Source organism: Engystomops pustulosus, chromosome 3 (assembly GCF_040894005.1).
Source record: "Engystomops pustulosus chromosome 3, aEngPut4.maternal, whole genome shotgun sequence".
Taxonomy (NCBI): Eukaryota; Metazoa; Chordata; class Amphibia; order Anura; family Leptodactylidae; genus Engystomops; species Engystomops pustulosus.
The window spans coordinates 226198676-226223846 of NC_092413.1; the positions used below are offsets into that span (position 1 = coordinate 226198676).

Consider the following 25171-nt stretch of genomic DNA (forward strand, 5'->3'; position numbering starts at 1 on the left):
GGTGATGGAGGTGGTGCTGCTGGTGGTGATGGAGGGGGTGCTGCTGGTGGTGATGGAGGTGCTGCTGCTGGTGGTGATGGAGGTGCTGCTGCTGGTGGTGATGGAGGTGCTGGTGGTGGTGATGGAGGGGGTGTTGCTGGTGGTGGTGATGGAGGTGTTGCTGATGGAGGGGATGGTGAAGGAGGGGGTGCTGCTGGTGGGAGTGATGGGGGTGGTGCTGCTGATGGAGGGGTGCTGCTGGTGGTGGTGATGTAGGTAGTGATGGGGATGGAGGTGGTGCTGGTGGTGGTGGAGGGGGTGGTGATGCAGGGGGTGCTGCTGGTGCTGGTGATGGAGGTGGTGCTGCTGATGGTTGTGATGAAGGTGGTATTGCTGGTGGTGGTGATGAAGGTGGTGCTGGTGTGTTACATCTGTGCCTGAGGGGTGATGACAATGTCCTAGACCCAACTTCTAACAAAGGTAAAGAGATTTTAGAGGAAGAGGTGGTTGCCCGAAAGCCCCAGGAAGCCAGCACATGTTTTGTAATACCTATAACATGACTGATCCAGCATACATTTTTTCCTATAAAACTATAACTAATCACTGATCACTGGCACTAAGGCCCCTTTCACATAAATGTATGATTTCTCCAGTCCTGTGTTTCCATGCTATATGAATCCATATATACGTGACGTTTGTCTTCCATATGTCACCGTATTTGTGTATGATACAGTGGGCTGACAAATGGGGATGGCTGGTGGCTGACTATTGGCTGGCTGAAAAAAGGCACCTCCTACTGGTTGTGGTCTCTATGGATTCTGCACATATATGCGGCAGCAGGTATGAAGACGGTACAGTACGGGAAGCTCATGGCCGTTTTCCCCCTTTTCTGCCCTTTATTGCTTTACTTCTTTCTGTATTTGTTCATCCGGAGAACTAAGTCAGATGTCCTACAGCAATGGACAAGTTATCCATTGATTCTTTAATAGATCTTCTAGCCTGGATCAAAGGATAAGCCGGAAGACTAGAAGAATAAGGGCAATAAAGCGGGATTTACATGTTCTGATAATTGCAGGAAGTTTAACTGCCGAGATATTTATCCTGTATTTTGTGTGGAGGGAATTACTGTCATTAATAACAAAACCTTTGACTTGGCCTTCAACAAATCCAACCTGAACTTCTCTCTACTACTGATTTTGTAGACTGATCCTAGACCTAAATTGTAAACTCCGCATTGAGGACCTCATTGAGCTTAAGTTAAACGATATTACGGAAATTTCACTAAAATTTATCAGACAACTTCATTTCATGTTACATTTAAACCTTATTCTAATCAAATTGGACTTGGTGTTCAGTTCTGGTCTCAGTAGAATTATGTAACATTTGGGGAAAAAAATACATCCTAAAAGTCCAGAACCGGAAGCCAAAATAGCAAAGACCTCCACAACCACCATGTACTTCCCCTTGGTGCTGAGATAGGCCGGGATGAAAGAGATCCACACACTGCAGAAGACCAGCATGCTGAAGGTGATGTACTGAGCCTCGTTGAAGGTGTCTGGAAGTTTCCTGGCAAAAAATGCTACAATAAAGCTCAACACCGCCAGGAATCCAATGTAGCCAATGGACAGGAAGAAAGCTACGGCAGATCCCTCATTACATAATAATGTGACTGTTTCATCCTCTCTGCTGGTGTCATAGTCTTGAAATGGTGGAAAAAAGTACAACCAGAAGACACAGATCATTATTTCAAGAAAAGAGCAACTAAGAAGCACAAATATAGAGGAATGATTGCTCCACCACTTCATCCCCGCATTGCCTGGCCTTATAACATTGAAAGCCAAGATCACAGTTATGGTTTTTGCTAAGACTGAGGATATAGAAACCGTAAAGATGTTCCCGAAAGCCACCTGTCGGAGGAGGCAGGACAACCTGGTTGGGTGCCCAATGAACAACAAAGGACAGAGGAAGGACAAGACGAGAGAGAGGAGAAGTATGAAGCTGAGGTTCTGGTTATTGGCTTTCACTATGGTCGTGTTCTTGTACTTGATAAATATTCCTGTTATTATGACTGTCAAGAAGCAGAAAAGCATGGAAATGATGAGCAGGGATGTCCCCAGTGCTTCTCCATAAGACAGGTACTCCGGTATTCTCCAGATACAGGCGTCTCTTCTTTCATTGGACCATTGCTCGATTGGACACTTCACACACTTTTCCATATCTACAAGAAACATTTCTGTTATTAGAAGACTCAGGTGACCTCAGCTCGTGCTACTTTATCACTGTAGTAAAAACCTAAGTCTATCATTATGTCGTGGGATGACCACAGTGGTTGATTGACGACTCCCAGACACTGATACTTACCCATGGAATTGGTTATCTCGCCCTTGGGGCATGGACTGCAGATGTGGCAGCATTTCTGTCTTCCTTCCTGATGGAGTCTTTGGTATCCCGGTCGGCAGGACGCGGAGCACACTGAGCGTGGAGTCTTAAGAAACAGATGAAATTATTGAAGTTACTTGGGGGTTGATCCACAAGTCCAAATAATCTTAATCTAGAAGACGTATTACTATGGCAAAGTATAAAGGGGTGCAGGGAAAGAGAATCGTATAGGAAAGGGATCCGGAGGAATCCTGAGGTCTCCACAGGGAATAATATCTGATATTATGTGGGGATTAACACCTTCTACTCCTGGTGATTTACAATCCTGTATACACTATGGTGTATTATTTATGGTGTTCCATAGTTCGGTATAGCCCCATTTTTACAAATACAATGAGGTGATTCTGAACTGATTGTAAATCCTTTTTTAACACATTTTAGGTAACATGAAGACATTTTCACTACCTTGATATCCTACATTCCCCGTTTTAGGGTAACTAGGTGTTATCTAACTAATTTTAGAAGGTTTTTCCTAATTAAATTAATTTTTATTCTTTGTTTTGCTTTTATTTTTATTGTCTGTGCATCCAAGGCTGTTTTGTATACATCTTACTAACCTTCGCTGTGATTGGGGCTGCCCGTGACCACAGGTAGATATAGAGGCAACGGACCTGTCTACCTACTCTCTACATAACATTCAGTGACCGCTGTGTATGAAGAATCTCAGGAGACCGATGCAGCAAATACCAGCGTCTGAACAGGAGCAGCTCCGTAAAGCCAGCGCCATAAATGTGCTATAGTATGGGCTTTAACCCCTTACCGAAGTGTGACATATCTGTACGTTACAGGTTGGCTGTGGGTGTTTGGACTGGACTCACGGGCTGAGCCCTTTCTGTGCATAGGGAGTGTTTTCTGCACACTGCAGCAAACACCCACCAGCTCGATGCTAGCTTTGCCGACACAGTTAAAAAAAACTGAGGTGCATGGACGCCACTTTATTGTCTTGGATCATATTTGTAGGACACAAGGCTGTATGTTTTCTAGCCATTCACATAAATGAAATGTAAAATCCCCATATACTGCCATAGTGTACCCCAAGGGGGTCTGAAAAATAAAAAATTTAAAAGTAAATAGAGAAGAACCTAAAAATTTAAATCTCCACCCTTTTCCTAGAACTGTTACAAATATAAATAATCAGTAAAAATCATAAACATTTTGGGTTTCGCCGCGTCCCAAAATGTCCCGTCAAAATTTAATAAGGGTTATTTGTGGCCCATGGGAAAATTGTGCCCACATATCCGAAATGGCAATTTTTTGCCATTTTGCAACATTTTTTTTTTAAGTTATCAATGGGTCCTCAAAATGGTAACAATGAAAACGTCATCTCATTCCACAAAATTATTTCAATCATTTATTTCTCTTTGTAGAAGCAGCTTTTTCCCCTACGAGCGCTTGGGGCTCTTCTCTTCTTTTTTACTTTCTAGTTTTGTTCCCTAGTGGACAGTCTAAGGCTACATTCACACAAACGTATGGGGGACGCATACATGGCCGCTATACGTCCCCCATACATGCGGCACATGTGCGGCACCATCCCGTTTCGTACCCCGAAGAAAGATAGGACATGTTCTATGTTTCTCCGGAATACGGCACCATGCGCCATATATTCCTATGGAGAGGGGCGGAGTGAGCGGCGCTCTCCCCTCCTCCTCTCCCCCGGGACTGCCGTGTGCTTGCCGTGCTATGGTACAGCAGGCAACGTCAGTGTGCATGTAGCCTAAGAGAAGGATCGGTAACTACCAGTAACCCCTTCATATGGGAATGTTCATGATACCTTTGTAAATGCTGGAATCCATCGGACGGAGCTCGCGTTAATCTCAAACTGATAATCAGATGAATGGCGTCGATAAAACGACCCGACTTTCCTGGTCTCTAGGCTTCCGTCCTGCATAACGACTACATTCAATATGTCAAACATGGCTGAATTTTCATCCAATTGTATTTCTTCTCCGCCCGGGGTAGTAAATTTCACTCTTCTCAGGTAAGTGTTAATCTGGAAAACAAAAGACAAGTGATGTTAGGGAACAATTATTTATAACTTCCTAGATGGAAACTTCTTGTAGCTCCACATGTAGGAAGGAAGTTCTGTCGAGGCACAACCTGCTCCTCAGTCGTGACGTGTTGTTCGGGCTCTTTCAGGTGAATGATGGAGGTCAACTCTCAACTGAGGTCTGATGACTAACCTTACCCCATCCCATACAGTGCTGACCCACCTATCAATGTGAAACCACGTTCCCTTTAATCATAGACTAATAGGACAGGAAATGTATTTGTTCCAAGATGTCAGTCACATCATCTTACTCGATCACTTACAACTACACAAACTGGTAAAAAAGATCTATGATCTCTTCCAGAGCGAAAACTCAATGGAATAAAACGTTTGCTATGTTGATCGACATTTGATTCATGCGTCAGGAGCTCACTGCTCTATTTTATGGTATTTCTCATGCATTAATTCCATAAACCATTTACACAGCTTATAACCTAAATAGAGGAGGACGTGTTACTGACACAATGGGGCACATTTACTTACCCTTCCAGAGGAGTTCATGGAAAGTGCATTGTCCGTGTATAATGCGCTGTGCGGGGAGTCACTAAGATCCTGCGCCCGATATCCTGCATGTGTCGCTTCCCCGCTCAGGTCCCCGGAGTTCACCTTCTTCTTCCTGGTGCATGTAAGTGCATTGTCCGTGTATAATGCGCTGTGCGGGGAGTCACTAAGATCATGCCCCCGATATCCTGCATGTGTCGCTTCCCCGCTCAGGTCCCCGGAGTTCACCTTCTTCTTCCTGGTGCATGTAAGTGCATTGTCCGTGTATAATGTGCTGTGCGGGGAGTCACTAAGATCATGCCCCCGATATCCTGCATGTGTCGCTTCCCCGCTCAGGTCCTCGGAGTTCACCTTCTTCCTGGTGCATGTAAGTGCATTGTCCATGTATAATGCGCTGTGCGAGGAGTCACTAAGATCCTGCACCCGATATCCTGCATGTGTCACTTCCCCGCTCAGGTCCCTGGAGTTCACCTTCTTCTTCCTGGTGCATGTAAGTGCACTGTCCGTGTATAATGCGCTGTGCGGGGAGTCACTAAGATCCTGCGCCGATATCCTGCATGTGTCACTTCCCCGCTCAGGTCCCCGGAGTTCACCTTCTTCTTCCTGGTGCATGTAAGTGCATTGTCCGTGTATAATGCGCTGTGCGCGGAGTCACTAAGATCCTACACCCGATATCCTGCATGTGTCGCTTCCCCGCTCAGGTCCCTGGAGTTCACCTTCTTCTTCCTGGTGCATGTAAGTGCATTGTCCATGTACAATGCGCTGTGCGGGGAGTCACTAAGATCCTGCACCCAATATCCTGCATGTATCGCTCCCCGCTCAGGTCCCTGGAGTTCACCTTCTTCTTCCTGGTGCATGTAAGTGCATTGTCCGTGTATAATGCGCTGTGCGGGGAGTCACTAAGATCCTGCGCCGATATCCTGCATGTGTCGCTTCACCGCTCAGGTCCCCGGAGTTCACCTTCTTCTTCCTGGTGCATGTAAGTGCATTGTCCATGTATAATGCGCTGTGCGCGGAGTCACTAAGATCCTACACCCGATATCCTGCATGTGTCGCTTCCCCGCTCAGGTCCCTGGAGTTCACCTTCTTCTTCCTGGTGCATGTAAGTGCATTGTCCATGTATAATGCGCTGTGCGAGGAGTCACTAAGATCCTGCACCCGATATCCTGCATGTGTCACTTCCCCGCTCAGGTCCCTGGAGTTCACCTTCTTCTTCCTGGTGCATGTAAGTGCACTGTCCGTGTATAATGCGCTGTGCGGGGAGTCACTAAGATCCTGCGCCGATATCCTGCATGTGTCACTTCCCCGCTCAGGTCCCCGGAGTTCACCTTCTTCTTCCTGGTGCATGTAAGTGCATTGTCCGTGTATAATGCGCTGTGCGGGGAGTCACTAAGATCCTACACCCGATATCCTGCATGTGTCGCTTCCCCGCTCAGGTCCCTGGAGTTCACCTTCTTCTTCCTGGTGCATGTAAGTGCATTGTCCATGTACAATGCGCTGTGCGGGGAGTCACTAAGATCCTGCACCCAATATCCTGCATGTATCGCTCCCCGCTCAGGTCCCTGGAGTTCACCTTCTTCTTCCTGGTGCATGTAAGTGCATTGTCCGTGTATAATGCGCTGTGCGGGGAGTCACTAAGATCCTGCGCCGATATCCTGCATGTGTCGCTTCACCGCTCAGGTCCCCGGAGTTCACCTTCTTCTTCCTGGTGCATGTAAGTGCATTGTCCATGTATAATGCGCTGTGCGCGGAGTCACTAAGATCCTACACCCGATATCCTGCATGTGTCGCTTCCCCGCTCAGGTCCCTGGAGTTCACCTTCTTCTTCCTGGTGCATGTAAGTGCATTGTCCATGTATAATGCGCTGTGCGGGGAGTCACTAAGATCCTGCACCCAATATCCTGCATGTATCGCTCCCCGCTCAGGTCCCTGGAGTTCACCTTCTTCTTCCTGGTGCATGTAAGTGCATTGTCCGTGTATAATGCGCTGTGCGGGGAGTCACTAAGATCCTGCGCCCGATATTCTGCATGTGTCGCTTCCCCGCTCAGGTCCCTGGAGTTCACCTTCTTCTTCCTGGTGCATGTAAGTGCATTGTCCGTGTATAATGCGCTGTGTGGGGAGTCACTAAGATCCTGCACCCAATATCCTGCATGTGTCGCTTCCCCGCTCAGGTCCCCGGAGTTCACCTTCTTCTTCCTGGTGCATGTAAGTGCATTGTCCGTGTATAATGCGCTGTGCGGGGAGTCACTAAGATCCTGCCCCCGATATCCTGCATGTGTCGCTTCCCCGCTCAGGTCCCCAGAGTTCTCCTTCTTCTTCCTGGTGCATGTAAGTGCATTGTCCGTGTATAATGCGCTGTGCGGGGAGTCACTAAGATTGTGCACCCGATATCCTGCATGTGTTGCTTCCCCGCTCAGGTCCCCGGAGTTCACCTTCTTCTTCCTGGTGCATGTAAGTGCATTGTCCGTGTATAATGCGCTGTGCGGGGAGTCACTAAGATCCTGCGCCGATATCCTGCATGTGTCGCTTCCCCGCTCAGGTCCCCGGAGTTCACCTTCTTCTTCCTGGTGCATGTAAGTGCATTGTCCATGTATAATGCGCTGTGCGCGGAGTCACTAAGATCCTACACCCGATATCCTGCATGTGTCGCTTCCCCGCTCAGGTCCCTGGAGTTCACCTTCTTCTTCCTGGTGCATGTAAGTGCATTGTCCATGTATAATGCGCTGTGCGGGGAGTCACTAAGATCCTGCACCCAATATCCTGCATGTGTCGCTTCCCCGCTCAGGTCCCTGGAGTTCACCTTCTTCTTCCTGGTGCATGTAAGTGCATTGTCCGTGTATGATGCGCTGTGCGTGGAGTCACTAAGATCCTACACCCGATATCCTGCATGTTATCGCTCCCCGCTCAGTTCCCTGGAGTTCACCTTCTTCTTCCTGGTGCATGTAAGTGCATTGTCCGTGTATAATGCGCTGTGCGGGGAGTCACTAAGATCCTGCGCCCGATATCCTGCATGTGTCGCTTCCCCGCTCAGGTCCCCGGAGTTCACCTTCTTCTTCCTGGTGCATGTAAGTGCATTGTCCGTGTATAATGCGCTGTGCGGGGAGTCACTAAGATCCTGCCCCCGATATCCTGCATGTGTCGCTTCCCCGCTCAGGTCCCCAGAGTTCTCCTTCTTCTTCCTGGTGCATGTAAGTGCATTGTCCGTGTATAATGCGCTGTGCGGGGAGTCACTAAGATCCTGCCCCCGATATCCTGCATGTGTCACTTCCCCGCTCAGGTCCCCAGAGTTCTCCTTCTTCTTCCTGGTGCATGTAAGTGCATTGTCCGTGTATAATGCGCTGTGCGGGGAGTCACTAAGATCGTGCGCCCGATATCCTGCATGTGTCGCTTCCCCGCTCAGGTCCCCAGAGTTCACATTCTTCTTCCTGGTGCATGTAAGTGCATTGTCCATGTATAATGCGCTGTGCGAGGAGTCACTAAGATCCTGCGCCCGATATCCTGCATGTGTCGCTTCCCCGCTCAGGTCCCCGGAGTTCACCTTCTTCTTCCTGGTGCATGTAAGTGCATTGTCCGTTTATAATGTGCTGTGAGGGGAGTCACTAAGATTGTGCGCCCGATATCCTGCATGTATCGCTTCCCTGCTCAGGTCCCCGGAGTTCACCTTCTTCTTCCTGGTGCATGTAAGTGCATTGTCCGTGTATAATGCGCTGTGCGGGGAGTCACTAAGATCGTGCGCCCGATATCCTGCATGTGTCGCTTCCCCGCTCAGGTCCCCAGAGTTCACATTCTTCTTCCTGGTGCATGTAAGTGCATTGTCCATGTATAATGCGCTGTGCGAGGAGTCACTAAGATCCTGCGCCCGATATCCTGCATGTGTCGCTTCCCCGCTCAGGTCCCCGGAGTTCACCTTCTTCTTCCTGGTGCATGTAAGTGCATTGTCCGTTTATAATGTGCTGTGAGGGGAGTCACTAAGATTGTGCGCCCGATATCCTGCATGTATCGCTTCCCTGCTCAGGTCCCCGGAGTTCACCTTCTTCTTCCTGGTGCATGTAAGTGCATTGTCTGTGTATAAAGCGTTGTGCGGGGAGTCACTAAGATCGTGCGCCCGATATCCTGCATGTGACGCTTCCCCGCTCAGGTCCCCGGAGTTCACCTTCTTCTTCCTGGTGCATGTAAGTGCATTGTCCATGTATAATGCGCTTTGCGGGGAGTCACTAAGATCGTGCGCCCTATATCCTGCATGTGGTGCTTCCCTGCTTAGGTCCCCGGAGTTCACCTTCTTCTTCCTGGTGCATGTAAGTGCATTGTCCGTGTATAATGCGCTGTGCGGGGAGTCACTAAGATTGTGCATCCGATATCCTGCATGTGTCACTTCCCCTCTCAGGTCCCCGGAGTTCACCTTCTTCTTCCTGGTGCATGTAAGTGCATTGTCCGTGTATAATGCGCTGTGCGGGGAGTCACTAAGATTGTGCACCCGATATCCTGCATGTGTCACTTCCCCTCTCAGGTCCCCGGAGTTCACCTTCTTCTTCCTCGTGCATGTAAGTGCATTGTCTGTGTATAATGCGCTGTGCGGGGAGTCACTAAGATTGTGCACCCGATATCCTGCATGTGTCACTTCCCCTCTCAGGTCCCCGGAGTTCACCTTCTTCTTCCTCGTGCATGTAAGTGCATTGTCCGTGTATAATGCGCTGTGCGGGGAGACAATAAAATCGTGCACCCGATATCCTGCATGTGTCGCTTCCCCGCTCAGGTCCCCGGAGTTCACCTTCTTCTTCCTGGTGCATGTAAGTGCATTGTGTGTGTATAATGCGCTGTGCGGGGAGTCACTGAGATCCTGCACCCGATATCCTGCATGTGTCGCTTCCCCGCTCAGGTCCCTGGAGTTCACCTTCTTCTTCCTGGTGCATGTAAGTGCATTGTGTGTGTATAATGCGCTGTGAGGGGAGTCACTAAGATCGTGCACCCGATATCCTGCATGTATCGCTTCCCTGCTCAGGTCCCCGGAGTTCACCTTCTTCTTCCTGGTGCATGTAAGTGCATTGTCCATGTATAATGCGCTTTGCGGGGAGTCACTAAGATCATGCGCCCGATATCCTGCATGTGGCGCTTCCCTGCTCAGGTCCCCGGAGTTCTCCTTCTTCTTCCTGGTGCATGTAGGTGCATTGTCCGTGTATAATGCGCTGTGCGGGGAGTCACTTAGATCGTGCGCCGGGTATCCTGCATGTGTCACTTCCCCGCTCAGGTACCCGGAGTTCACCATCTTCTTCCTGGTGCATGTAAGTGCATTGTTCGTGTATAATGCGCTGTGCGGGGAGTCACTAAGATCCTGCGCCCGATATCCTGCATGTGTCGCTTCCCTGCTCAGGTCCCCGGAGTTCACCTTCATCTTCCTGGTGCATGTAAGTGCATTGTCCATGTATAATGCGCTGTGCAGGGAGTCACTAAGATCCTGCGCCCGATATCCTGCATGTGTCATTTCCCCTCTCAGGTCCCCGGAGTTCACCTTCTTCTTCCTGGTGCATGTAAGTGCATTGTCTGTATATAATGCACTGTGCGGGGAGTCACTAAGATCATGCGCCCGATATCCTGCATGTGTCGCTTCCCCGCTCAGGTCCCTGGAGTTCACCTTCTTCTTCCTGGTGCATGTAAGTGCATTGTCCATGTGAAATGCGCTGTGCGGGGAGTCACTAAGATCGTGCGCCCGATATCCTGCATGTGTCGCTTCCCCGCTCAGGTCCCCGGAGTTCACCTTCTTCTTCCTGGTGCATGTAAGTGCATTGTCCGTGTATAATGCGCTTTGCGGGGAGTCACTAAGATCCTGTGCCCGATATCCTGCATGTGTCGCTTCCCCGCTCAGGTCCCCGGAGTTCACCTTCTTCTTCCTGGTGCATATAAGTGCATTGTCCGTGTATAATGCGCTGTGCGGGGAGTCACTAAGATCGTGCACCCGATATCTTGCATGTGTCGCATCCCCGCTCAGGTCCCCGGAGTTCACCTTCTTCTTCCTGGTGCATGTAAGTGCATTGTCCGTGTATAATGCGCTGTGCGAGGAGTCACTAAGATCCTGCCCCGATATCCTGCATGTGTCGCTTCCCCGCTCAGGTCCCCGGAGTTCACCTTCTTTTTCCTGGTGCATGTAAGTGCATTGTCCGTGTATAGTGCGCTGTGCGGGGAGTCACTAAGATCCTGCGCCCGATATCCTGCATGTGTCACTTCCCCGCTCAGGTCCCCGGAGTTCACCTTCTTCTTCCTGGTGCATGTAAGTGCATTGTCTGTGTATAATGCGCTGTGCGGGGAGTCACTAAGATCCTGCGCCCGATATCCTGCATGTGTCACTTCCCCGCTCAGGTCCCCGGAGTTCACCTTCTTCTTCCTGGTGCATGTAGGTGCATTGTCTTGCGACACAATTTCAAAGTTAAATCCTGCACTCAGTCCGAATCAGTTGGATCGTCCAACGAGCGCCCAACCCCCCCCCCCCAATTTCTGTCACATGGAAGCAGCGCAGCCGCGTCACAATCCCATTGTGTGCAACACAAAGACGGTAAATCCGGCCAAAGTGCGTCTGCGGACCCTTAGTAAATAAGCCCCTTTGTTTTCTCTTTGCATCTGTGGCCAAGATCCCTTTATCCCAAGAAATGAACGTGAAGAACAGTAACAGTTTATCTGTACTTTTTTTCTGTCAATTTCTTTCTGGCTTCTTTTTTAATCTGATTTGTCCTTGGGGGTTTTCTTTGTGTTGTATTGGACCTGTGTCTCTTTGTTTGGATGAAGTTTTGGATTTTTTTTATCTCACAAATTTTTTGAAAATAAAGTTGCAAATGTGTTTGTTCTGTTTCTTGCAGTAAAGTGATAATAGACATTTGTTTATTTTTTTCAACTTTTAAAAAACAAATCACAGATGCGACTAGAAGCGAAACATCTGCAACCAACAGATAAATAAAGCGACTCCGGCTTGTACTTAGATCGATTTCCCCCGTGTACAGAAAACTACAGCCGGCTATAAGAAGGGTGACATTGTCGTACACACATGTAGTAATGACCTTAGGGAGCAGAGGAAGAATAGTCTCGATACTTTGCGATTACATTTACCAACTTAGATTATCATTAATCCAAAATATTTATAGGTTACCATTCCAGCCGCTACGACACCAAGTGACACAAAATATGCTACATCATTTTATCATATCATCATAGTAGTCCATCAAGTCCAACCCTTAAGAATTAATCAAATTTTTTTACCCATAAACCGTGATGCCCCGTCTATGGTGATGGTAGAACCTCCTCTCCTCTAGGTGTAGAGGATGCCCCCTGTCTATGGTGATGGTAGAACCTCCTCTCCTCTAAGTGTAGAGGATACCCCCTGTCTATGGTGATGGTAGAATCTTCTCTTCTCTAGGTGTAGAGGATGCCCCTGTCTATGGTGATGGTAGAACCTCCTCTCCTCTAGGTGTAGAAGATGCCCCCTGTCTATGGTGATGGTAGAAGTGCCTCTCCTCCAGGTGTAGATGTTGCCCCCTGTCTATGGTGATGGTAGAACCTCATCTCCTCTAGGTGTAGAGGATGTCCCCTGTCTATGGTGATGAAAAAATGTCCTCTCCTCTAGGTGTAGAGGATGCCCCCCATCTATGGTGATGGTAGAACCTCCTCTCCTCTAGGTGTAGAGGATGCCCCCTGTCTATTATGATGGTAGAACCTCCTCTCCTCTAGGTGTAGAGGATGACCCCTGCCTATGTTGATGGTAGAACCTCCTCTAGTTGGAGAGGATGCCCCCTGTGTATGGTGATGGTAGAACCTCCTCTCCTCTAGGTGTAGATGATGCCTCCTGTCTATGGCGATAGAAGAACCTCCTCTCCTCTAGGTGTAGATGATGCCTCCTATCTATGGCGATAGTAGAACCTCCTCTCCTCTAGGTGTAGAGGATGCCCCCTGTCTATGGTGATGGTAGAACCTTCTCTCCTCTAGGGGTAGAGGATGCCCCCTGTCTATCGTGATGGTAGAACCCCCTCTCCTCTAGGTGTAGAGGATGCCCCCTGTCTATGGAGATGGTTGCACCTCCTCTCCTCTAGGTGTAGAGGATGCCCCTGTCTATGGTGATGGTAGAACCTCCTCTCCTCTAGGTGTAGAGGATGCCCCCTGTCTATGGTGATGGTAGAACCTCCTCTCCTCTAGGTGTAGAGGATGCCCCCTGTCTATGGTGATGGTGGAACCTCCTCTCCTCTAGGTGTAAAGGATGCCCCCTGTCTATCGTGATGGTAGAACCCCCTCTCCTCTAGGTGTAGAGGATGCCCCATTTCTATGGTGATGGTAGAACCTCCTCCCCTCTAGGTGTAGGGGATGCCCCATTTCTATGGTGATGGTGGAACCTCCTCTGTGCTATGTGTAGAGGATGCCCCCTGTCTATGGTGATGGTAGAACCTCCTCTCCTCTAGGTGTAGAGGATGCTCCCTGTCTATGGTGATGGTAGAACCTCCTCTGCTCTAGGTGTAAAGGATGCCCCCTGTCTATGGTGATGGTAGAACCTCCTCTCCTCTATGTGTAGAGGATGCTCCCTGTCTCTAGTGATAGTAGAACCTTCTCTCCTCTAGGGGTAGAGGATGCCCCATGTCTATGGTGAAGGTAGAACCTCCTCTCCTCTTGATGTAGAGGATGCCCCCTGTCTATGGTGATGGTGGAACCTCCTCTCCTCTAGGTGTAAAGGATGCCCCATGTCTATGGTGATGGTAGAACCTCCTCTTATCTAGGTGTAGGGGATGCCCCATTTCTATGGTGATGGTAGAACCTCCTCTCCTCTAGGTGTAGGGGATGCCCCATTTCTATGGTGATGGTAGAAACTCCTCTCCTCTAGGTGTAGAGGATGTCCCCTGTCTATAGTGATGGTAGAAACTCCTCTCCTCTAGGTGTAGAGGATGTCCCCTGTCTATGGTGATGATAGAACCTCCTTTAGGTGTAGAGGATGCCCCCTGTCTATGATGATGGTAGAAACTCCTCTCCTCTAGGTGTAGAGGATGCCTCCTTTCTATAGTGATGGTAGAACCTCCTCTCCTCTAGGTGTACAGGATGCCCCAGTCTATAGTGATGGTAGGACCTCCTCCCCTCTAGGTGTAGAGGATGCCCCCTGTCTATGCTGATTGTAGAACCTCCTCTCCTCTAGGTGTAGAGCATGCCCCCTGTCTATGGTGATGGTAGAACCTCCTCTCCTCTAGGTGTAGAGGATGCCCCCTGTCTATGGTGATGGTAGAACCTCCTCTCCTCTAGGTGTAGAGGATGCCCCCTGTGTATGGTGATGGTAGAACCTCCTCTCCTCTAGGTGTAGAGGATGTCCCCTGTCTATGGTGATGGTAGATCCTCCTCTCCTCTAGGTGTAGAGGATGCCCCCTGTCTATGGTGATGGTAGAACCTCCTCTCCTCTAGGTGTAGAGGATGCCTCCTGTCTATGGTGATGGTAGAACCTCCTCTCCTCTAGGTGTAGAGGATGCCCCCTGTGTATGGTGATGGTAGAACCTCCTCTCCTCTAGGTGTAGAGGATGCCCCCTGTCTATGGTGATGGTAGATCCTCCTCTCCTCTAGATGTAGAGGATGCCCCCTGTCTATGGTGATGGTAGAACCTTCTCTCCTCTAGGTGTGGAGGATGTCTCCTGTCTATGGTGATGGTAGATCCTCCTCTCCTCTAGGTGTAGAGGATGCCCCCTGTCCATGGTGTTGGTAGAACCTTCTCTCCTCTAGGTGAAGAGGATGCCCCCTGTCTATGGTGATGGTAGATCCTCCTCTCCTCTAGGTGTAGATGATGTCCCCTGTGTATGGTGATGGTTGCACCTCCTCTCCTCTAGGTGTAGAGGATGCCCCCTGTCTATGATGATGGTAGAGCCTCCTCTAGGTGTAGAGGATGCCCCCTGTCTATGGTGATGGTAGAACCTCCTCTCCTCTAGGTGTAGAGGATGCCCCCTGTCTATGGTGATGGTGGAACCTCCTCTCCTCTAGGTGTAAAGCATGCCCCATGTCTATGGTGATGGTAGAACCTCTTCTTATCTAGGTGTAGGGGATGCCCCATTTCAATGGTGATGGTAGAACCTTCTCTCCTCTAGGTGTACAGGATGCCCCAGTCTATATTGATGGTAGGACCTCCTCCCCTCTAGGTGTAGAGGATGCCCCCTGTCTATGGTGATGGTAGAACCGCCTCTACTCTAGTTGTAGAGGATGCCCCCTGTCTATGCTGATTGTAGAACCTCCTCTCCTCTAGGTGTAGAGCATGCCCCCTGTCTATGGTGATGGTAGAACCTCCTCTCCTCTAGGTGTAGAGGATGCCCCCTGTGTATGGTGATGGTAGAACCTCCTCTCCTCTAGGTGTAGAGGATGCCCCCTGTCTATGGTGATGGTAGATCCTCCTCTCCTCTAGATGTAGAGGATGCCCCATGTCTATGGTGATGGTAGAACCTTCTCTCCTCTAGGTGTGGAGGATGTCTCCTGTCTATGGTGATGGTAGAACCTTCTCTCCTCTAGGTGTAGAGGATGCCCCCTGTCTATGGTGATGGTAGAACCTCCTCTCCTCTAGGTGTAGAGGATGCCCCCTGTGTATGGTGATGGTAGAACCTCCTCTCCTCTAGGTGTAGAGGATGTCCCCTGTCTATGGTGATGGTAGATCCTCCTCTCCTCTAGGTGTAGAGGATGCCCCCTGTCTATGGTGATGGTAGAACCTCCTCTCCTCTAGGTGTAGAGGATGCCTCCTGTCTATGGTGATGGTAGAACCTCCTCTCCTCTAGGTGTAGAGGATGCCCCCTGTCTATGGTGATGGTAGATCCTCCTCTCCTCTAGATGTAGAGGATGCCCCCTGTCTATGGTGATGGTAGAACCTTCTCTCCTCTAGGTGTGGAGGATGTCTCCTGTCTATGGTGATGGTAGATCCTCCTCTCCTCTAGGTGTAGAGGATGCCCCCTGTCCATGGTGTTGGTAGAACCTTCTCTCCTCTAGGTGAAGAGGATGCCCCCTGTCTATGGTGATGGTAGATCCTCCTCTCCTCTAGGTGTAGATGATGTCCCCTGTGTATGGTGATGGTTGCACCTCCTCTCCTCTAGGTGTAGAGGATGCCCCCTGTCTATGATGATGGTAGAGCCTCCTCTAGGTGTAGAGGATGCCCCCTGTCTATGGTGATGGTAGAACCTCCTCTCCTCTAGGTGTAGAGGATGCCCCCTGTCTATGGTGATGGTGGAACCTCCTCTCCTCTAGGTGTAAAGCATGCCCCATGTCTATGGTGATGGTAGAACCTCTTCTTATCTAGGTGTAGGGGATGCCCCATTTCAATGGTGATGGTAGAACCTTCTCTCCTCTAGGTGTACAGGATGCCCCAGTCTATATTGATGGTAGGACCTCCTCCCCTCTAGGTGTAGAGGATGCCCCCTGTCTATGGTGATGGTAGAACCGCCTCTACTCTAGTTGTAGAGGATGCCCCCTGTCTATGCTGATTGTAGAACCTCCTCTCCTCTAGGTGTAGAGCATGCCCCCTGTCTATGGTGATGGTAGAACCTCCTCTCCTCTAGGTGTAGAGGATGCCCCCTGTGTATGGTGATGGTAGAACCTCCTCTCCTCTAGGTGTAGAGGATGCCCCCTGTCTATGGTGATGGTAGATCCTCCTCTCCTCTAGATGTAGAGGATGCCCCATGTCTATGGTGATGGTAGAACCTTCTCTCCTCTAGGTGTGGAGGATGTCTCCTGTCTATGGTGATGGTAGAACCTTCTCTCCTCTAGGTGTAGAGGATGCCCCCTGTCTATGGTGATGGTAGATCCTCCTCTCCTCTAGGTGTAGATGATGTCCCCTGTGTATGGTGATGGTTGCACCTCCTCTCCTCTAGGTGTAGAGGATGCCCCCTGTCTATGGTGATGGTAGAACTTCCTCTAGGTGTAGAGGATGCCCCCTGTCTATGGTGATGGTAGAACCTCCTCTCCTCTAGGTGTAGAGGATGCCCCCTGTCTATGGTGATGGTGGAACCTCCTCTCCTCTAAGTGTAAAGCATGCCCCATGTCTATGGTGATGGTAGAACCTCCTCTCCTCTAGGTGTAGAGGATGCCCCATTTCTATGGTGATGGTAGAACCTCCTCTCCTCTAGGTGTAGAAGATGCTCCCTTGCTATGGTGATGGTAGAACCTCCTCTCCTCTAGATGTAGAGGATGCCCCCTGTCTATGGTGATGGTAGAACCTCCTCTCCTCTATGTGTAGAGGATGCTCCCTGTCTCTGGTGATGGTAGAACCTTCTCTCCTCTAGGTGTAGAGGATGCCCCATGTCTATGGTGATGGTAGAACCTCCTCTCCTCTAAGTGTAGAGGATGCCCGCTGTCTATAGTGATGAAAGAACCTCCTCTCCTCTAGGTGTAGAGGATGCCCCCTGTCTGTGGTGATGGTAGAACCTCCTTTTCTCTAGATGTTAAGGATGCCCCCTTTCTGTGTTGAAGGTGAAACCTCCTCTCCTCTAGGTGAAGCGGATGCCCCTGTTTATGGCGATGGTAAAGCTGCCTCTCCTCTAGGCGTAGAGGATGTCCCCTGTTTTGGTGATAGTTGAACCTCCTCTCCTCTAGGTGTAGAGGATGCCCCCTGTCTATGGTGATGGTAGAACCTCATCCCTTCTAGGTGTAGAGGATGTCCCCTGTCTATGGTAATGGTAGAACCTCCTCTCTTCTAGGTGTAGAGGATGTCCCCTGTCTATGGTGATGGTAGAACCTCCTCTCTTCTAGGTATAGAGGATGCCCCCTGTCTATGGTGATGGTAGAACCTCCTCTCCTCTAGGTGTAGAGGATGTCCCCTGTCTATGGTGATGGTAGAACCTCCTCTCTTCTAGGTGTAGAGGATGCCCCCTGTCTATGGTGATGGTAGAACCTCCTCTCCTCTAGTTGTAGAGGATGTCCCCTGTCTATGGTGATGATAGAACCTCCTTTAGGTGTAGAGGATGCCCCCTGTCTATGATGATGGTTGAACCTCCTCTAGGTGTAGATGATGCCCCTGTCTATGGTGATGGTAGAACCTCCTCTCCTCTAGGTGTAGAGGATGCCCCCTCTCTATGGTGATGGTAGAACCTCCTCTCCTCTAGGTGTAGGTGATGCCCCTGTCTATGGTGATGGTAGAACCTCCTCTCCTCTATGTGTTGATGAGGTTGTTCTTAGTATTTCCAAATGTGGACTGTAAGTCACAACCAGTAGTACATGATTGTTGTTCTCCTTTTCTTTGTATTGGAGAAGATGGCTCCTCGGTATCCTGGTGGTGCTGGAGATGATGGCTTCATGGTATTCTGGTGGTGCTGGAGGTGAAAGTTCCTGGGTTTTCTGGTGGTGCTGGAGATGATGGCTTCTGGGTATTCTGGTGGTGCTGGAGGTCAAGGCTCCTGGGTTTTCTGGTGGTGCTGCAGATGATGGCTCCTGGTTATTATGGTGGTGCTGCAGATGATGGCTCCTAGGTATTCTGATGGTGCTTGAGGTGATGGCTCCTGGGTTTTCTGGTGGTGCTGTAGGTGATGGCTCCTGGGTATCCTGGTGGTGCTGCAGATGAGGGCTCCTGGGTATCCTGGTGGTGCTGGAAGTAATGGCTCCTAGGTATCCTGGTGGTGCTGGAGGTGATGGCTCCTGGGTATCCTGGTGGTGCTGGAGGTGATGGCTCCTGGGTATCCTGGTGGTGCTGGAGGTGAGGGCTCCTAGGTATCCTGGTGGTGCTGGAGGTGATGGCTCCTGGGTATCCTGGTGGTGCTGGAGGTGATGGCTCCTGGGTATCCTGGTGGTGCTGGAGGTGATGGCTCCTGGGTATCCTGGTGGTGCTGGAGGTGATGGCTCCTGGGTATCCTGGTGGTGCTGGAGGTGAGGGCTCCTAGGTATCCTGGTGGTGCTGGAGGTGCTGGCTCCTAGGTATCCTGGTGGTGATGGCTCCTGGGTATCCTGGTGGTGCTGGAGGTGATGTCTTCGGGTATCCTGGTGATGCTGGAGGTGATGGCTCCTGGGTATCCTGGTGGTGCTGGAGGTGATGGCTCCTGGGTATCCTGGTGGTGCTGGAGATGATGGCTCCTGTGTATTCTGGTGATGCTGGAGGTGATGGCTCTGGGTATCCTGGTGGTGCTGGAGGTGATGGCTCCTGGGTATCCTGGTGGTGCTGGAGGTGATGGCTCCTGGGTATCCTGGTGGTGGTGGAGGTGATGGCTCCTGGGTATTCTGGTGGTGCTGTAGGTGATGGCCCCAGTGTATCCTGGTGGTGCTGGAGGTGATGGCTCCTAGGTATCCTGGTGGTGATGGAGGTGATGGCTCCTGGGTATCCTGGTGGTGCTGGAGGTGATGGCTCTGGGTATCCTGGTGATGCTGGAGGTGATGGCTCCTGGGTATCCTCGTGGTGCTGGAGGTGATGGCTCCTGGGTATCCTGGTGGTGCTGGAGATGATGGCTCCTGTGTATTCTGGTGATGCTGGAGGTGATGGCTCTGGGTATCCTGGTGGTGCTGGAGGTGATGGCTCCTGTGTATTCTGGTGGTGCTGGAGGTGATGGCTCTGGGTATCCTGGTGGTGCTGGAGGTGATGGCTCCTGTGTATTCTGGTGGTGCTAGAGGTGATGGCTCTGGGTATCCTGGTGGTGCTGGAGGTGATGGCTCCTGTGTATTCTGGTGGTGCTGGAGGTGATGGCTCTGGGTATCCTGGTGGTGCTGGAGGTGATGGCTCCTGTGTATTCTGGTGGTGCTGGAGGTGATGGCTCTGAGTATCCTGGTGGTGCTGAAGGTGATGGCTCCTGTGTATTCTGGTGGTGCTGGAGGTAATGGCTCTGGGTATCCTGGTGGTGCTGCAGATGATGGCTCCTGTGTATTCTGGTGATGCTGGAGGTGATGGCTCTGGGTATTCTTGTGGTGCTGGAGGTGATGCTCCTGGGTATCCTGGTGGTGCTGGAGGTGATGGCTCCTGGGTATTCTGGTGGTGCTGGAGGTGATGGCTCGTGTGTATTCTGGTGATGCTGGAGCTGATGACTCCTGGGTATCCTGGTGGTGCTGGAGGTGATGGCTCCTGGGTATCCTTGTGGTGCTGGAGGTGATGGCTCCTGGGTATTCTGGTGGCTCTACTGATTTGGTTGTCTTCCTAAGATTCTTTAGATCAGTGTCTCTGTCCGTTGGACTGGAGCAGATACGAATATATGGGATGGCCTGGCTGTAGATGATTTTGTAGACATTTTTATGTGTTTAGGGTGAAAGCTGTAAAGGCCGATCAATTGGTTTTTGAAATAGGGATTTACGGATAGTTATTTTGGATTTGTATAGTTGTTTCTAAGCAGTTTATTTCACTGTGTGAGAAGTTTAATGCAAGGTTCATTGTAGGATGGAATTTGTTGAAATGTTCATGAAATTTAATAAACTGTTGTTCTGAACCTGTCAAGATAATCAAAATATCACCAACAAACCAGTAGTAGGCCAAGCGTTTGATGTAGCAGGATTCCAAGAAGTCATTTTCTAGTTTTGCCAATAATTTTTTGTAGTTTTTACCATGTCATGTGGGCGGCCTTTATGTTGGAGAGACAGGACAAAAACTTAGAGCCCGGATGAGGTCTCATGCCACTCAGTAAAAGATGAGCAGAAACATCTACCTGTGGCCAAAAATACATCGGACTCAATTTTTCAAAAGGATTCATGACCTGCTACAACATCTAACAAATGTTATCCTGAGATAGTGGGTCATTAGAAACTCCAGAGTCATTAACTTGGAAACAACAAACCATCACACTAATTAAGGACCTATTGTCTCAACTTTGTTATTGCTATTGTCCTTTTGTTTACATTATTTTGCATCACTTTTCTGTTCATAGTGTATGAGATCTGTATCCCTTCAGTGATCCTGTTATATCTGCCTGGTGAAGGGACCTAAGATGTCCCAAAAGCTTGTACCATCTTATATATCAGTAGCCATTAAAAGGTATCACTATCTCAAGAAGGTGACTTTATTTCACTTATCAAAAGCAACAAGATATAACACACATTGGTCTATACTTACCTGGATTGCCTCCCCTGGCGATCTCCTCAAAAACGACCTGTTGTCTTCTTGTCTTCTTGTTGCACATGCGTGAACTCCTCCTGGTGGCCTTGTGTTCGTATGTATTACATGGGAATGGGACAAGCACCAGATATAGCAGAGAGCACAGGTGCATACCACAAAGGATCATGGGAATGAAGTCACACGGAGGCAAGCCATAGCAAGGTGACGAGATAAAAGGTAAGTAAGCGCAAAAAATAAACAAAAGGGGCAATTTAAGTGGGTAAAACTTTGGTGAATATCTAGGTACATATTGCCCTGAACTATAATTTCTTTTTTTCTCCACTTAGTGGCCAAGGAACCGCTATAAACACCCATATATCACTGGAGACAATGACATTAAGAAAATGTATGTTTTCCTGTAGCCTTCTATTCTAACCTTAAAAAATATAAGTAAATGAAAAAAAAAATAACATTGGGCCGAGCTTTCTTCAAAAAGGAAAAAAATCTAATTTGTAAATAATGTGCTTGTATCAACAAATGTTTCAAAAATCACATCGCAAAAAAAAAAACAAAAATGGACAAATTTCTTGGTGCTCTTGTGTTACACTTATGATTGTGCACACCTCCTGCGTGCTCCCTCTCCAACTTTCTATTCGCCTTCCCGAGAGCTGGGAACTCTCTCTTATAATTGTGGTAAAAATTAGGACCAATGAAGATCTGCACCAACATCTACATGAAAATGCCAACCAGTAAGTAGGTTTAGTAACAATACTGGATTTCCAAGTGGTTGATTTCCCTGAATCATTTGAGGATGAGGTCGTCAGAGTCATCTCTCTATCATCTGGAGAAGATCAGCATCTTCATATCATAACCAATAAAGAATATTCATTGTTCTCTTCTATGCACGGAAACATGTATGATTTGTCAGGGTCAACTATTACTAGGAAAATTAATCAGGAAAAAGGTTACATTTTACTCATCAACAAAAATTATGGAAATATTTGAAATACATTGCTATACATTGCTCGATGAGCTAGAGGGCCAAAGATAGCCTAGAATTTTGCTCGGCCATTTCAGGCACTATTATACAAGGTTCACAAGATACAAGAAAGAACGGGACCTTCAAGTTCATGATGGATGGAGGCTCCAGGGGTAAATAGAATTGAGGCCATCACCTAGTACAGAGTTTTACCTGCTCCTCTTACCTGCCAGGGCTTCACATTTTGTGCTCTTCCTCCAGTAAATTTCTGTGGTCTGTGTGAGATGATATCATCTACGGCCTGGGCCAGGACCTGAACTGCAGCATATATGCCAAACGTGAAGCGGAAATCCTCCACGTTATACTCAGCTGGATGGAGAGTACGGAGATCCTCTGCCTCTGTACAGGGAAATGCACCGAACTTGGAGATATTCAGAAGATTTTCTGGTAGACACGAGAAGGCAAGTTTCCATAATTCATGTAAAAAGAAGTTTTCTGGATATTTTAGGGGGTGGATATTCAGCAGATAATCTTTTAGGTGAGGGATGTTCCCACTGTGCAAGTGAAGCAGCAGAGACCCGTTTAGAATAGATAAATATTTATCATTTTTGTTTATAAAAAATTTTGCAAACAATATGAAAACTTTCCTCAGTCCATGAACTCTACCGATGTCCTCCATCATCACTTTATTTGCTGAATCACTATAAAGTATAACGACGTTGCAGGTGGATTGGGCGAGAATTCTCAAGGCATTTCCATTGGGAAGACTCAAAAGTCCATAATCTTCTACTATAGAGACAGCAAACTCAATGCAGATCCCATTCTGGACCAGCAAACGTTGCAGATCAATGCTGGCTCGTTGGCTGCTCTCATTATCTGAGGCTACGATTCCCACCCAGCTCCAGCCAAAATGCTTCAATAAAAGAACCAAGACTTGATATTGGGCGGTCTCAATGGGAACAGTGCGATAGAAGGAGGGGAACATAAATTTATTGCTGAATATTGATTCCATCGCTCCATAACTGATCTGTAATTAAAAACATGAGAACCATGATGAGATGGGGAGAAGTGACTTATTTTACAGACAAGAACAATAATATGTTAAAACTTCCCAGAAGTGCTTACACTCCACAGAAGAGACAACCCTGCCCGTAAGGGCTTAAACTCTACTAATTAATAAATTTCAACAATGTCAGCCTGAGGGAAGCCTACAAGAGCATACATCATCAATATAAGTCCATTCACACAAGTCCAAAGCCCTATGGAAGGTCCTCAGAATGGCCTCCAACAAGAAACACAGAGCAGCCGTGCTAGCCTAAGGGAAGCCTACAAGAACATACAACATCAGTATATAGTTCAGACAACGTCTCCACCAAGCTCAACATCAGGCTCCAGGGGAAGTGGACCCACTGGACCACCGCAGATGATGACGTAAGCCGACAACTGGGACCTGAATCTTTGTGGTACCCGGTTTTCACCAGAGCCCGCCGCAAAGCGGGTTGGACTGCGGCGTGGTACCACCAGGTCGTTCCACAGGTGTGACTTTGTCCTCGGTGGCAGCCAAGGCATGGTACAAAGATGACAGGCAGAATCATGTTCGGGGACAGGCAGGAGGTTGAGAAAGGCAGCACAGGATCAACGTCAGGAACAAAAAAGGAGGTCAGGGCAGGCGGAACACGATCAAAATCAAGTACAGAACCGAGGTGACAACAGGAAATCCAAACACGGGCACAACACCCGGACACAAGTTTTCTCAATGGCATAAGCATGAAGATCCGGCGGGGAATAATGGAAGGGACGGGCATTTAAGCAATTACCAGGGGACGGCCAGTACCAATCAGCGGTGTGCTGGACCTTTAAAACTTTGCGTGCCCTAGGAGGCGAGGTGAGCCCGTGACCAGTGATATGGGGCAGTACAGTGACAGTCCCCTTCCCCCTTTGGCCCCTCCTCTTCTTGGGCCTGATAAACCTCTGCAGGAGGTCATGGTCCAGGATATTGTCCTCGGGCTCCCAAGATATTTCCTCCGGCCCGAACCCCTTCCAGTCAACCAAGAAGAACCGCTTACCTCTCACTGTCTTCATGTCCAGGATCCCTTTGACCTCATAGACATCAGTGATTTCAGCCTCAGGAGCAGGAGGATGGACTTGCCGGAAGAAGCGGTTCGGGATGACTGATTTGAGTAACGATACATGGAAGGAGTTCGGGATGCGCATGGTGGGAGGAAGACGCAGTTTGTAGGCCACAAAATTGATGCGCCTGAGGACCTCAAAAGGACCCAGGAAACACGGACCAAGTTTGTAGCCAGGAATCTTTAGCCAGACATCAAGACTTTCTCACCCAGAGAGAAAGTAGGAGGAGGCCTGCATTTCCTATCCACCTGGAGCCTGGTTTGAGCAGAACCCTGTAGCAGGGAAAGGCGAGTCTGCTCCCAAATTAACTTCAGATCGTGTACCAACTCCTGTACTGCATGAACGCCCAGGACATAGGTAGAGGAGGGCGTAGGTGAAGACCATAGTTGATGTAGAATGGGGCAGAGTGGCCAACAGAATCGTTCTAATGGGCAGAAACAAAATAGCGGAGATAGCAGCCCAAAGTCTAATTCACTCTCTCCAATTGCCCATTCGACTGTGGGTGATAGGCGGAAGAAAGTCCAATTTTAATTGAAGCTAGTTACACAGGGATCACCATAACTTAGAAACAAACGGAACCCCCTGATCAGAAACAATGTGCATAGGAAGTCCTTGAAGCCGGAAGATGTGATGTAAGAACAGACTGGCAAGGCGAGGAGCAGATGGTAGACCTGAAAGAGGAATAAAATGGGAAATTTTGGAAAACCGATCAGTTACTTCCCAGATTATGGTATTGCCAGAGGAAGGCGGAAAGTCTGTGATGAAGTCCATTGTCACGTTCGACCACGGGCAGCTGGGTATCGTTAATGGCAGTAGCATAACAGCTGGTTTAAGGCAAAATAGCTTATTACGAGCACAGGAAGTTCAGGAACCCACAACATCGCGTACATCTTTGACCAGGTCAGGCCACCAATAGAAACAGGAAATGAGGGCTACAGAGCGTTTCACTCCAGGGTGCCCAGCCACACTAGAGCAATGTTCCCAAGTCAATATCCTCTTTTGAAGTGCAGGTTGGACATAAGTCTTGCCAGGAGGAAGCTGACGAAAAATCCACTGGAGCATCAACAACCAGTTGCTCAGGAGAAATAATATGCTGAGGAGCCGGTTCTTCCCCAATGACATC

General features: G+C 49.0%; 1 protein-coding gene across 1 annotated transcript in view; it reads right to left on the minus strand.

Annotated features, from left to right (window-relative positions):
• Nucleotides 1-1280: 1280 nt before the first annotated feature.
• The window catches only part of LOC140122990 (vomeronasal type-2 receptor 26-like), a 30859-nt gene continuing 6968 nt past the window's right edge, over nucleotides 1281-25171 (minus strand). Inside the window, exons 4-8 of the mRNA XM_072144240.1 lie at nucleotides 23992-24228; nucleotides 22145-22945; nucleotides 4190-4408; nucleotides 2341-2464; nucleotides 1281-2197 (exon numbers count right to left, since the gene is read on the minus strand). Coding sequence (XP_072000341.1) covers nucleotides 1281-2197; nucleotides 2341-2464; nucleotides 4190-4408; nucleotides 22145-22945; nucleotides 23992-24228 — 2298 coding nt within the window. The remainder of the gene's footprint in view (nucleotides 2198-2340; nucleotides 2465-4189; nucleotides 4409-22144; nucleotides 22946-23991; nucleotides 24229-25171) is intronic.